The following is a 12,967-nucleotide window of genomic DNA, read 5'->3' on the forward strand; positions in this document are numbered from 1 at the left end:
TTCTCACTCTACAAAACATTATTAATTAAACTAGTTTAATAATTTAGTAGGTTTGTCCAATATTATCAATTATTCTTACTCTACAAAACAGGATTAATTAAACTAGTTTAATAATTTAGTAGGTTTGTCCAATATTATCAATTATTCTTACTCTACAAAACAGGATTAATTAAACTAGTTTAATAATTTAGTAGGTTTGTCCAATATTATAAATTATTCTTACTCTACAAAACAGGATTAATTAAACTAGTTTAATAATTTAGGAGGTTTGTCCAATATTATAAATTATTCTTACTCTACAAAACAGGAATAATTAAACTAGTTTAATAATTTAGGAGGTTTGTCCAATATTATAAATTATTCTTACTCTACAAAACAGGATTAATTAAACTAGTTTAATAATTTAGGAGGTTTGTCCAATATTATAAATTATTCTTACTCTACAAAACAGGATTAATTAAACTAGTTTAATAATTTAGTAGGTTTGTCCAATATTATAAATTATTCTCTATAAAACAGAATTAACAAAACTATAATATGTAATTTATGTTTGTACATATAGATAACTAGAGGTCCGCCCCGGCTTCGCCCGTGGTACATATTTCGCAAGAAAAGGTAGCCTATGTCCTTTCTCGGGTATCAAAATATCTCCATATTTTGCAAATTGAAAATTTCATGCAAATTGGTTCAGTAGTTTAGGCGTGATTGAGTAACAGACAGACAGACAGAGTTACTTTCGCATTTATAATATTAGTATGGATATCTCTACAATGCAGTATGTTACGTCAGAACTTTAGTTTATGATGAATCGACACAAACTTTAAGATAAATGCTTTGATCTGTATTGCAATAAGCAAATAGTTGATACATGTGCATTAGTTTGTGTTATTGCATTATTGTGCATATAAATCAAAGTGAAAACTATTATCCTATCCTACTAATATAATAAATGCGAAAGTTTGTGAGGATGGATGTATGTGTATGTGTATGTTTGTTACTCTTTCACGCAAGTACTATAGAACCGATTACATGTTTAGCACAAATAGAGGGTAACTTGGATTAACACAATATAGGATAGGTATTATCATGGAAACCCAACGGGAACGGGAACTATGCGGGTTTTTCTTTGAAAACGCGGGTGAAGTCGCGGGCTTTCAAAACTTAATATTATATGAAACAAGAAAACAGCATTTTTGTCAGTCTATTTGTTACATTTAATTAATTTTAAAATAATATAATAACACTGTATATATATTTAAAGCATATCAAATTGTAACATTGTCAAAAACCGCGTCCAAACCCAAAGACCCAACCTCTAAATCACTTAATACTTTTATAATCTCCATAACACCCATTTAATAACAATACGAGTCTAATTTTCGTAAATCTTCATTCCAAAGCCCGGGTCTAATCCTGTGAAATTCTCAGCCATTCTCAAAATTAACTCGGATATTTTCGAGTGAAATAAAATTGAAATTAAATCTGAGGCCCATTTGCAATTGTCTCGACGTATTATTTAAAAGCTAGGCTTATAGAAAAGCAATTCATTATGACCATTAGACCGTAGAAGATTTAGGCTATAATCTACCAAGCTGGCTAAGTGCGGTTTGACAGATGTCACATGTCAAACTTATTGGTTCTTTGAAACTCCTCGCTATGTGTTCCTTCGTTGATTAAGGGTGCCTACCCACCAAGATGTGCTATATAGCTGTGCTAGTTGCTACGAAAATTTAACCTATACTAAAATTATAAAGCTGAAGTGTTTGTTTGTTTGAACGCGCTAATCCCAGGAACTACTGGTCCGATTTGATAAATTCTTATGGCTGCTTCGAAAGGCTGTATGCTATAATATATCACCACCCTTAGACCATCAGGAGCGGAGCCACGCGGGTGAAACCGCGGGGCGCAGCTAGTAGCTAAACTATGTGGCCGTTTCCACCAATGCTACGCTATGTGCATTAATGAATATGATTCGTGGATAGCAAACGCATCCACAGCAATGTAGCATAGCACATCTCTGGTGGAAAGGCACCCTAAAGCAATCGAGATGTGAATAAAGTAAAGATAAATGAAACGCGTTCATGTTCACTCTAGACATTTTGATTATAATTGATTTAGTACTGAGCTCATAGCGAAGCAATTAAACTAAATATTTTGGTGTGTAATTAGCGAACTGTCGGCGGCGGCTGATTTATACCAGTACTATAAATAATTTTGATCCAGTAATACGACAGTTGCTTGACAACTGGCTTTTTCAAGTGATGTTAGGGATGCGAGCTTCTAAAATAATGAATACTCTTATTGTACTCGTAGATATTAAAGAAGAAATGCTATGGGAATTAAAAATATGAAAAGCCCATTGGCTTTTATCACTTAGGAATAAAAAGCTTGTTTGTGAAATAATTTTCTTCTTTGCGATAATTTTACAAATTGACGAACAATAATAATACTCTTTATACTTCTTATTGCTAATTATGTTTAGACCTTATGTTAGATAGATACGACCGCCTCCTTGGTTCAGTGGTTGACGCGTGAGCGTAGAACCGAGGGGTCCTGGGTTCGATTCCCGGTGGAGACGAAGAAAAAAAATGTCTCGGTCTAGTAGGACACAGAAGGCTGATCACCTACTTGTCCCTAAAGAGAATCGATCAGTGAAACAGATGTATAATGCATCTGCCCCTTACCCCACTAGGGGACATGGGACTTCACTTTAGATAGATACTATTCTATATTATACTAGCGGTCCGCCCCGGCTTCGCCCGTGGTACCTACATGTTTAAACTATCCTATCTCTCAAGTTGTATCGAACTGCACATGGTGTGCGAATTTTATTATAATCGGTTAAGTGGTTTAGGAGTCCATTGAGGACAAACATTGTGACACGAGATTTATATATATTAAGATTTAATTTCCGTTTTTTCCTCTTATACAAATAGGCCACATGTATATATCTCATATTATGTTGATTTATCTATAATAATTTAAAAGACCTCTCCAAAACCCTGATAGATTACATCAAAAAATTTCAGCGTAAAAATTCAGTGACCTTTTTTGTTAAAAGTTTTATAATTGGAATTTTGAAATCATTAATTTTAAGCTATTCGTTAACTCGAATATTTTGTTTCGTTTGGTATAGGTATTCTTAATTTAGTCGTTGTTAATGCAATTTTAAATTAAATCCTGTAAATTACTTTTTAGGTTGTTTTTTTTGGAAAAAGCTACTGTAATTAACGTGCTTTGTGGGTGTTTGTATGAAAATATTTTCATGTTTTATTAAATAATGCTGTTTCTATTTAATTATATTTGTTCATTTTAAAAGGACTTGAAAGCGACTCGCGAACTAAATGTTCATGTTATGTAGGATTTTGACGGATAGAAAATATTTAATTAAACTAATATGATATTATAGAGAATCTATTTACGCTGTTATAGAGAGAGCATTTATGAAGAATAGCTGTTGTGCCAATAGTTTTAAAACATCTGTCTTAAAATTCCGTTTGTTTTGAGAATTCCGGTCCTACTCACAAAGATTGTTGGAAAATAATAAACAAAAAAGTATAGAAACAAATAATTTTGTATGATATCTTCTTCTTCTTCTTCTTATATATAAAAATGAATCGCAAAATGTGTTGGTAAGCGCATAACTTGAGAACAGCAGAACCGATCTCGATAATTCTTTTTTTATTATATTCCTTGAAGTACGAGGATGGTTTTTATGTAGAGAAAACGTAAATATGTACCACGGGCGAAGTCGGGGCGGACCGCTAGTTCATAATAATTATAAGGTGACAGCGTATTAAAGGTTCATGAATTTTAAAACAAGTCTATCCAGTAATCTCTTTGAAATTGGATGAGATTATATATTTAATACGACTGATAATTAAAATGAACTGTTGTTACAAGGTAAAATAATACATTAATTAAATAATAAAAAAATGCTTCTTCCATCACATATTTTTATAAAGTAATTTACATAGGAATAATTGATATTTAATAAAAAATGACATACCTACATATTGTAATAAAATCGAAAAGAAAGTCAAAACTGTACATTGAATATTTTTCTAAAAGAATACTTGGGGCGTAATCTACAATCGATATCGAAGCCACACATACAGTTTTGAGAATTTTTGTTTGTATGTCTGTATGTCCTGGTTAAACCCAAAAACTACATGGTTTTACTTAAAAATTTCATGAATATTACTATTACGGGTCATACAGGCTATATTATATCATCAAAGTAAGACCAAAGTTTCGGAGCAATGCAGGTAGAACCGCGGGGCACAGCTAGTAATGAATAAAAATACTAATATACTCACATAGATATATTAAGAAATACAGATAGCAGGAACTCGTTGTAAATGGCCATGGATATGAAGCGGCTCTCGTTGAACTCCGAGGGCGCTTTCCTCACCATGATGCACAGGCGGATCCCCCACATTAGGAATATCACCTCCACTGCAGAACATACAGTTATAGTTATTATTTATTATTAGTTATTCTAAGTATTTAGATGAGATATGATGATGAGAGTGTAAGTGAGGGTGGCATCTCATGGCGCAAATTATAGGTAATCATTTACACATCTGAAACATATTTAATTTTTTTTAAATCTATTGTAATTTATTGAAAAGTGGCTGCTTTAAAAAGGTTGCTTATATTGTTAATTTCTTTTACCGAGCATCGAACCCAGGAGCTCTCTGTTTAAAATTATGTATATTATGTATGTAGGTGCCAGTATATTGAGCTTACCTATCTTATGTAGCGTATTACATATTTTGTGTTCCCTATAAGTATCTATGATATAAAAATATTAAAACAAACTCAAAAGGGGATAAAACACAAATAATTAAATAATTCCTACGTGTTTAACTTTCATTCATTCTCTGTTATCTTGTTTTTCTTTTACGATATTAAATGAAAATACTCGTCACAATTTAAGTTTAAACAGGTTAAATTTACAAGAGCGATAAACCGTCAAGTACATAAAATACAACGTTCAGTACAAAATACGGTGAAATTTTAACAAATTTTGAGCAAACTTGGCGCGACTCTTATCGCAGTGTTGTCAAAAACACAAATTCACAAAATATGTTCGTTCTGACCGCGATGTCGTTTTATTAAAGATTATATCCAATTTTAACTTTTCGTATTCCTCTCACGTAGTTGATAAGAATGATGACAGAAAAACATTTATTATTTTCGTTAACAACTACATTACACATTTTGCTAATATATTTCACTAGCTACTCGTCCGAGCTTTGCTCGCTTTAAATCAAGATTAAAATTACCATATTCTTTGATGCAGTTAAAAAATGAATCTAAGCTGTTTTCTGTTTAAGTATACATAATTACTTGCGTAATTATTATCAAACATACTCCTAAGCGTTTCAATTATATCTTTTAAACTTCAGAATTGTATTCACCAACGTGCTGATGAATTTCGATCTAATTTCTGTAACGTTCTTCTTGTGTTTAATTATTTTAACTGTATTGTTCTTCTGTGCCAATATCAGATTATGTCATCATAAAGTAACATTCCTCTTCATCCCAAACCAATCTGTTTGAAGGCGTATATCATTGATACCTGGAGAGCAATTAACACTATATTTGATCAATATCAAAGCAAGTGGGATCTCCAGTGTTAGACTTATTGCTTCTGCGAAAGGCTTTCCTAGAGCCCTGGTATGGATCATGCAAATTCGCTTACAACATGCAAGTGTATCAATCAAATGATTGATATTTTATTACATCTGGTAACGTATGATTCTTTATATTAGGTATGCGAAGGTCAAAATACCTATTTCAATTTTCAGAATAATTAATGTTTTTTATTAATTTTCAAGCTTATATTGGAACTTAACATTATTACAATCCTTGATACATGTATGTACTTTGTACCTGTTTGAATTAAATCTGCCCGTGTCGGTCAAATCGAGTTAAGATGGAATGATATTTGATAGTAAATGATATTAATTGATAGTTGATATAGCGCACACATCCCGAGCGCTTTACACGAGCCGCGAGCGCAGACTGATTCGTAAAGATGTTGTTTTTGCGGTTATGTAATTGGATCGTGTAAATCGCTGACTCAGAATGTACGGCTAGCCCGTACAAGTTCCTTATATTGGTGAAGCTTTTAAGCGTGTTATAAAGAAACAAATCAGGATAATTTTTCTAATCCTTAAAACTTATTCAGTTTTGTTACAAGTGGTTGGTTTACTTATTACTTTAAAATTCACTAATGTATTATTAAGTTAAGTTTAAGTTTTTAATAATTTTTTTATATCCAATTACTTACGTGTAGTAAAAGAGTGGTCCCACCAATCTGTATTACAGAGGTACGCCTTGAGATCCTCTTTAGTCCTGCCAACTATAACCGCAGGAGGCGCGACCAGCGTTCGTATGGACAGCAGAACGCACGCCACGCCGACGATCACACCAATGCGACGGAGTAGGTACATGTCTGATATCTTGACCGCTTTCGCTGACCGTACTTGGAAGATTACGGATATTCTGTGGACAAGTGTTAACGTTAGGTATGTGAAATGAGTGGAGTGGAGGAAGGCTTTCTTTTACTATGCACAGTTGCAATAAACAAAATTCGAACCAAAATGTTTAGCTAGAAGATCTCTATTATAAACAAAACTGTTCAAAATGCAGACTAAACTAAAATAAATAAAACTACTGAACAAAGTTATACAATAGTTCATAAAACAATGTCTAAGTATTTCAAACAACATTTCAAATTTCATATGTACAGGCTCGATATTCAGTTTAGAAACAATATTCTTTTATTTGAAGAACTTTTATATATTGGAATAAGTTTGGCATGCCTATTTTGTTACTGTAAAGGTATTTGAATTGAGTATCTTTAAGTACCTACAAAATTGTGTGGAAGCTTTTAAAAGTGTGTTTATTATTAAAAATTAGGATTATTTTTTACAAGCTGTGCCCCTCAGATTTACCCGCATTGCTCTGCTCCTATATTTGGTCTTATATCGTCTCCTATGGCTAGATAATATTATATTTGAGTTGAGTCCGGGCATACATACAGACAAAAATTCTAAAAAGTATTTTGTTGGCTTAGATGTCGTTTGTAGATGATAGATCAAGTCCCAAGTATTCTTTAAAAAAAAAAATTACACAGATAACAGTTTCCTCACATGTTAAATCCTACTCATAGTTTAATTAGTAACCAAATTCATGTTACCATCAAGTATAATACAAATAGTAACCTTTTTCATTAAAAAATAAAACAATGCAAGCCTACGAGGCCTACGAGAATCCTAATTTGACGTTACACTCCCAACATGACTCATAAAAACCTGTCTCGAAGCTTCTAATTAATTTTGGCTCCCGACAATTTCTCAATTATACATTAATTGTTTTAAATTGCTCTTTTGCGTTGAAAATTTTTCTTTTTCTGTTAATTAAGTAAAAACTTGTGAATTGTACGGACAGGTACGAATAAGTGTTTTAGACATGTTTATTAAAACTAAATTATTTTATATTCTCTTTCTGGTAATTGCTTTTAATACATATATTTTAACTAGCTTTTCGCTGCAGCTTCACCCGCGTAGTCAAAGGAAAACAGCATTGTTCCCGTTCCGCTGAATTTTCGGGAAAGGAAAAACTGTCCAATGTGTTAATCCAAGTTACCCTCTATAAGTGTGCCAAATTTCATGAAAATCGGTTAAGCAGTTTTTAATTTATAATATTAATAGGATTAGACCATCAAGGGCGTATATAAACTATAAAATCTTTGAGGTATAATTTAAAATCTTTAAGGTGAAGATCCTTATAAAATCGTGCATTGTTTTTATTTCACTTCACAATATAAGGATAAGGTAACATCGTGATATATCTAAGATAAGCTCCTTTCAAGGGAATTCAGCTTAAAATTGGCATTTTTCAATCAAGCCATTTTTCTTTATTTATTTAGTTCGCTACATTTCTCTCTTAGAACACTCTATTAGTGATGTAATATAAAAAGAGCACAGTCTGGATACAATCAAATTTGAAACATGATTAAAACACTTATCACTCTTATACCTAAATATAAGATCGCTACATAGTATAAAACAAAGTCGCTTTTTCTGTCCCTATGTCCTTTGTATGCTTAAATCTTTAAAACTACGCAACGGATTTTGATGCGGTTTTTTAATAGATAGAGTGGTTCTTGAGGAAGGTTTTAGTATAATTTTTATTAAGTTTTGTAAAAAGCGGGCGAAGCCGCGCGCGGAAAGCTAGTGCATTGATAAAATAGAGACAACAAGGAAGAATTATTTGCACGAATAAATTTTATTGTTCTAAAATTACATTGAATCATGTTATTGTGTTTGTTATTTTTATCATCATAACAGAATTTTGGTCAATGTTATTTGTGAATCACAGAAAACTAAGCGGACTAAAATTAAACTAACCATACATACCATCAACCACTACCACACAAATACATAAAAAACCGTCAAATTATATCACTCAGGTAATTCACTAAAAATTGCTCCAAACTTTGCGAAACAAAACAGACTTGCTGATAGTCCTTTACAAATAATTTGGAGCTGAGTGACACAACTAAGCATTTCAGTGAAACAATAAAACTCTAGGGCCGTGTAAATAAAGTGTTCGCTCTTTTCAAGCGTTAAATTCTAATTAATTATTTGTACACTTTTTGAAATAATCGTCCCCAGAGTACGTGGAATGATGGCTTTTTTATTCGTGCTGTTTGCGAATATATTTTCTTTAAACATTGTTTCTTATGAATGGAATTTTAAGTTATTTCTTCTATAAAAAGATTGAAATTTGTTATAACGAATTTTCTTTACAGTTTACGAATATGTGCGTGTATATACTTCTTTGAATATATTATATCTGTAAAATTAAAACGAGATTAAAGCAATGTATTCATAACATTGCCTGCATAATATAATATAGCTATAACTAAACAGGTACAATAACAAGCATAATAACCACAAAATTTTGTATAACAAGCCTTTGTATATTAAAAGGATAATATAACACAATAAAAATACCTATTTCCTAAGACAATACCCATTATATTATAATATAATATCTTGTGCCACAGTACTAGTAAGTTAGGAGATGTTATCAAGCCACTGACATTAACAAAGTGGTTCCTAGATTGAATGCATCCCGGTTATTTATTTGCAAAGAGATTGTATAATATTTCCCGTGAATACTGTACTTTCACACGTTTAGTTTATAAAGAGAAACTTGACTTTGTAAGGCTTTAGAAAATTCATTTTGTCGAAAGCTATGATATTCCTGAGATTTTTTTGATAATGGGCGTTGCCCAGGCGGTTAGATTTATGTAAAACCTTACAAACGGACTTAAACCTTTGATACAGAAATAACTTATATAAACTTTTTCATTTCCTAAATTAATGTTAATGACAACAAAGTAACAAAAATGCCACGAACGGACTAATTTATATAACTAGACATTATTTTGTGTGTCGATCAACTATGTTTATAATAATTCGTATATTGTGTTTTTTTAACAATGTCTAATGAAATATGATTGAACACAAGTTGATAGGAATTTCCACTTAGATTACCTAGCCCGGTGAGCTTAAAGCAGTATTATTTCCAGTATGGAAAAATGACAGCACTATAAAGGTATATCACTCTCCTACACTGGAAATAATACTGCTATAAGACATCATGATAACCACCCGGATTCAACCTAAAGGATTGGGTAAAAATATGGGTAACGTGATCAGAATAGAAATGATACTTCTTAAAGGTTCTACATGGTTAGAAAAACTTGTGATGTGTATGTGTGTGTGTGTGTATGTGTGAGAGTTAGCATTAAAGGCGTATATGGTTTCAATTTTTTACAATGAATTTGGTTCTATGTTGAAGATATGGATACTATAACTTTTTACTTTTAAATAATAGGCATTGATGTCCTCTTGAATTTAATCATAACTATATACTTTCCTTCTTTCGCATACCTATACAAATTAAAATCTCACTTTAAGTAAATTCCTTTAATTAAATTCGTACTAGTAATTTGAAATGCACCTGTCCCATAACAAACGAAAAAGGAAAGAAAAACATCTATTACTTGAGAATAGCGAAAGAAATTAACAAACACAAACTCCACAGTGAATTAAATTCCGTGAGGTATAATTTACGAGAAACGATTAAAACATTATCTTTCTAACGAGGTATTAAAGTACAATTTATAAATAAATTGTTATAATACTGGCCACCCAGCTTCATATGGGTGCAAGTTACATAAACTATGAGATTACTATGTAGTAACAACTGGCTGCCAAAAAAGTTCTTGCAAAATCGAACATATCGTATCGAATATGCTGAAACATAACCTATATTTTGTAATGTTTGTACATGTTATGGAATGTTACTACAGAAATACTTTTATTTTGATCCAAATAACATAAAGTATAAACAATCACTACATAGTATAAAACAAAGTCGCTTTCTCAGTCCCTATTTCCCTATGTCCCTTTGTATGCTTAAATCTTTAAAACTACGCAACGGTTTTTAATGCGGTTTTTTGTAATAGATAGAGTGATTCAAGAGAAAGGTTTTAGTATATTATTTATTAGGTTTTAGACAAAGCGGGCGAAGCCGCGGGCGGTAAGCTAGTAATTTATAAAACAAACATCTGCCATCAAATATAGGCCTGTTTTACTGAAAATGTTCACGCATTTTTTACAGGACTCTGCCCCACCTCCTAGTCATATTAACGTCGTATTAACGAGTGAACACCTAATAGTTTTTATATATCAAATAACATATAGAACATATTATATTCAAAGTAAATGTAAATTGCAACTAAATTCGCTTAATATTCTGCTCGAGACACGACAATTAAGACTGAGATAGCCAATACTGTTCCTTTGTGCTTGCCAGTCTGTTCTGACTCGTAATGAGTATTCATTGTGATATATAGCTTTAAGTTTATTTGCATTATATTACTAACTAGCTTTCCGCCCGCGGCTCCGCCCGCTTTTTCTAAGAAAAACGCGCATAGTTCCCGTTCCCGTGAGATTTCCGGGATAAAACCTATGCAATGTGTTAATCCAAGTTACCCGCTATATGTGTGCTAAATTTCGTTGTATTCGGTTTAGTAGTATTTGCGTGAAAGAGTAACAAACATACATCCATCTTCACAAACTTTCGCATACTTTGTGCTAGCAAAAGAACGATTGTAAAACTTTGAGTTTATTTTCATTATTGAAATCTTATTACACTCTATTTTTTTTTAAATTAGCCTAAATTAGATCTACATATCAGCTTTATTTATATAAGAAAAAACGGGAAAATCGGTGGAACGATTTCGAAGATTAATAAAAATAAAATTAATTAATTATTATCTTTAAACAGTATTATAAAACGTTGCAGGATACGCGTTATACTTTTTGATTTATTTTAGACGCAATACCCTCCTTTAATTTATTTCCTTCTACATATTGGTAAAGTTTGATTAATTTTCAAGATAGAACCAGTCATCTATTAAGAGAGTGATATTTCATTAATTAATCCATACTAATATTATAAATGCGAAAGTAACTCTGTCTGTCTGTCTGTTACTCAATCACGCCTAAACTACTGAACCAATTTGCATGAAATTTAGTATGGAGATATTTTGATACCCGAGAAAGGACATAGGCTACCTTTTATTGTGAAATATGTACCACGGGCGAAGCCGGGGCGGACCACTAGTTCTGTGTAATTTATAACAGTTACAAAACTATAGCTTTGGACAAACTTAAACAGTTAAATTTGGAACAAAGGCATTTATGGCCGGCAGAGAAAGCATGGAACGATGAAGTCGGGCATTGACATAAAATTATTGCTACTATAAATGTGTTTGATACGTTTCAGTATTACTGAATCCATTTCTATCGTATATTGAGAACTGAAATTCATATTTATGATAAACCTATCTTATAATTTAATTAATACACTAATCCTACCAAATGTTTACAAACTACAATGGAATACATAGTTATATCTGGACCACCGGCAGTACAAGCATGCGACGCCGTATTTGTCAACGCGGCATAACGGCCTCGTAGCATTGCCTTAATCACGTTTTATAATTCCTTGAACACAGTTGCAGTGTTGCATTTTTTTTTAGTGATTAGTATATAATTTAAGATTCATTCTGGATGTGGAAAGCACGTATTAAAGACGTTTTTAATTTTTTTGCCTTTTTATAAAAAGTCCTCCGGTCCGCCAAAATTTGAGTACATATACACTATTATGTCGAGCCTTTAGAGAGTTATGAAAAGGTATAAACCACATCCCTTCTTCATTATTAGGAAGCGTAACAATGAAAAAATACTCATGTTCTTGCGAACATGACACGGAACTTAATCTCCAATTTAGTAAGAATTGAAGTTACGACCAATTTATATAGAGCTTATATCTAGGTTATATTCTGATATTGCTTCGGTCTAGATAGCCAATCGTAATTCAGCGTTATCACTTTGAATTAGACACTATTCCGTTTTGATTTAGAAATTCTAGAATACTAGGTATATAATACTCGGTACTAGACTGTTAGTGGAATAATATCGTGGAATTTACGGCTTTGGTTAGTGCATTTGATTGCGCTTTTAGACTGACTAAGATGCTAAGATTGTTTGATACGTTCATATTACATTTAGAGACGTGATTTTAAGATATTGCTTGAATTATATATTGTTGTTAGAATGATTTATGTTGTAGTTAAACAGTTAAATGAGATGTTTTGATGATAATATTAAATTAACAATTATTAAAAATTAACAAATAATGACAGGCTTTTGTTTTTATAATAGTAATTACGAAGCGAACAAGCTGAATAAAAAATGTTTTAAAGTAAATAAAAATGTATATCTCTCTGATCCTGTTACGGCTGTTTCATTTTAAATTACTGTATGTTATCGGACCTGTATCCTACGTGTGCAAAATTTCAAATAAA

At 31.9% G+C, this 12,967-nt stretch overlaps 1 protein-coding gene across 1 annotated transcript in view; it reads right to left on the reverse strand.

Annotated features, from left to right (window-relative positions):
* The window catches only part of LOC149908116 (uncharacterized), a 179,651-nt gene that overhangs the window by 9,085 nt on the left and 157,599 nt on the right, over positions 1–12,967 (reverse strand). Inside the window, exons 8-9 of the mRNA XM_090103472.1 lie at positions 6,302–6,516; positions 4,320–4,458 (exon numbers count right to left, since the gene is read on the reverse strand). Coding sequence (XP_089959598.1) covers positions 4,320–4,458; positions 6,302–6,516 — 354 coding nt within the window. The remainder of the gene's footprint in view (positions 1–4,319; positions 4,459–6,301; positions 6,517–12,967) is intronic.

Source organism: Colias eurytheme, chromosome 6 (genome assembly GCF_061535395.1).
Source record: "Colias eurytheme isolate Ceu_HAF_F1 chromosome 6, ilColEury1 Martin Lab GWU primary, whole genome shotgun sequence".
In the NCBI taxonomy this organism is placed as follows: domain Eukaryota; kingdom Metazoa; phylum Arthropoda; class Insecta; order Lepidoptera; family Pieridae; genus Colias; species Colias eurytheme.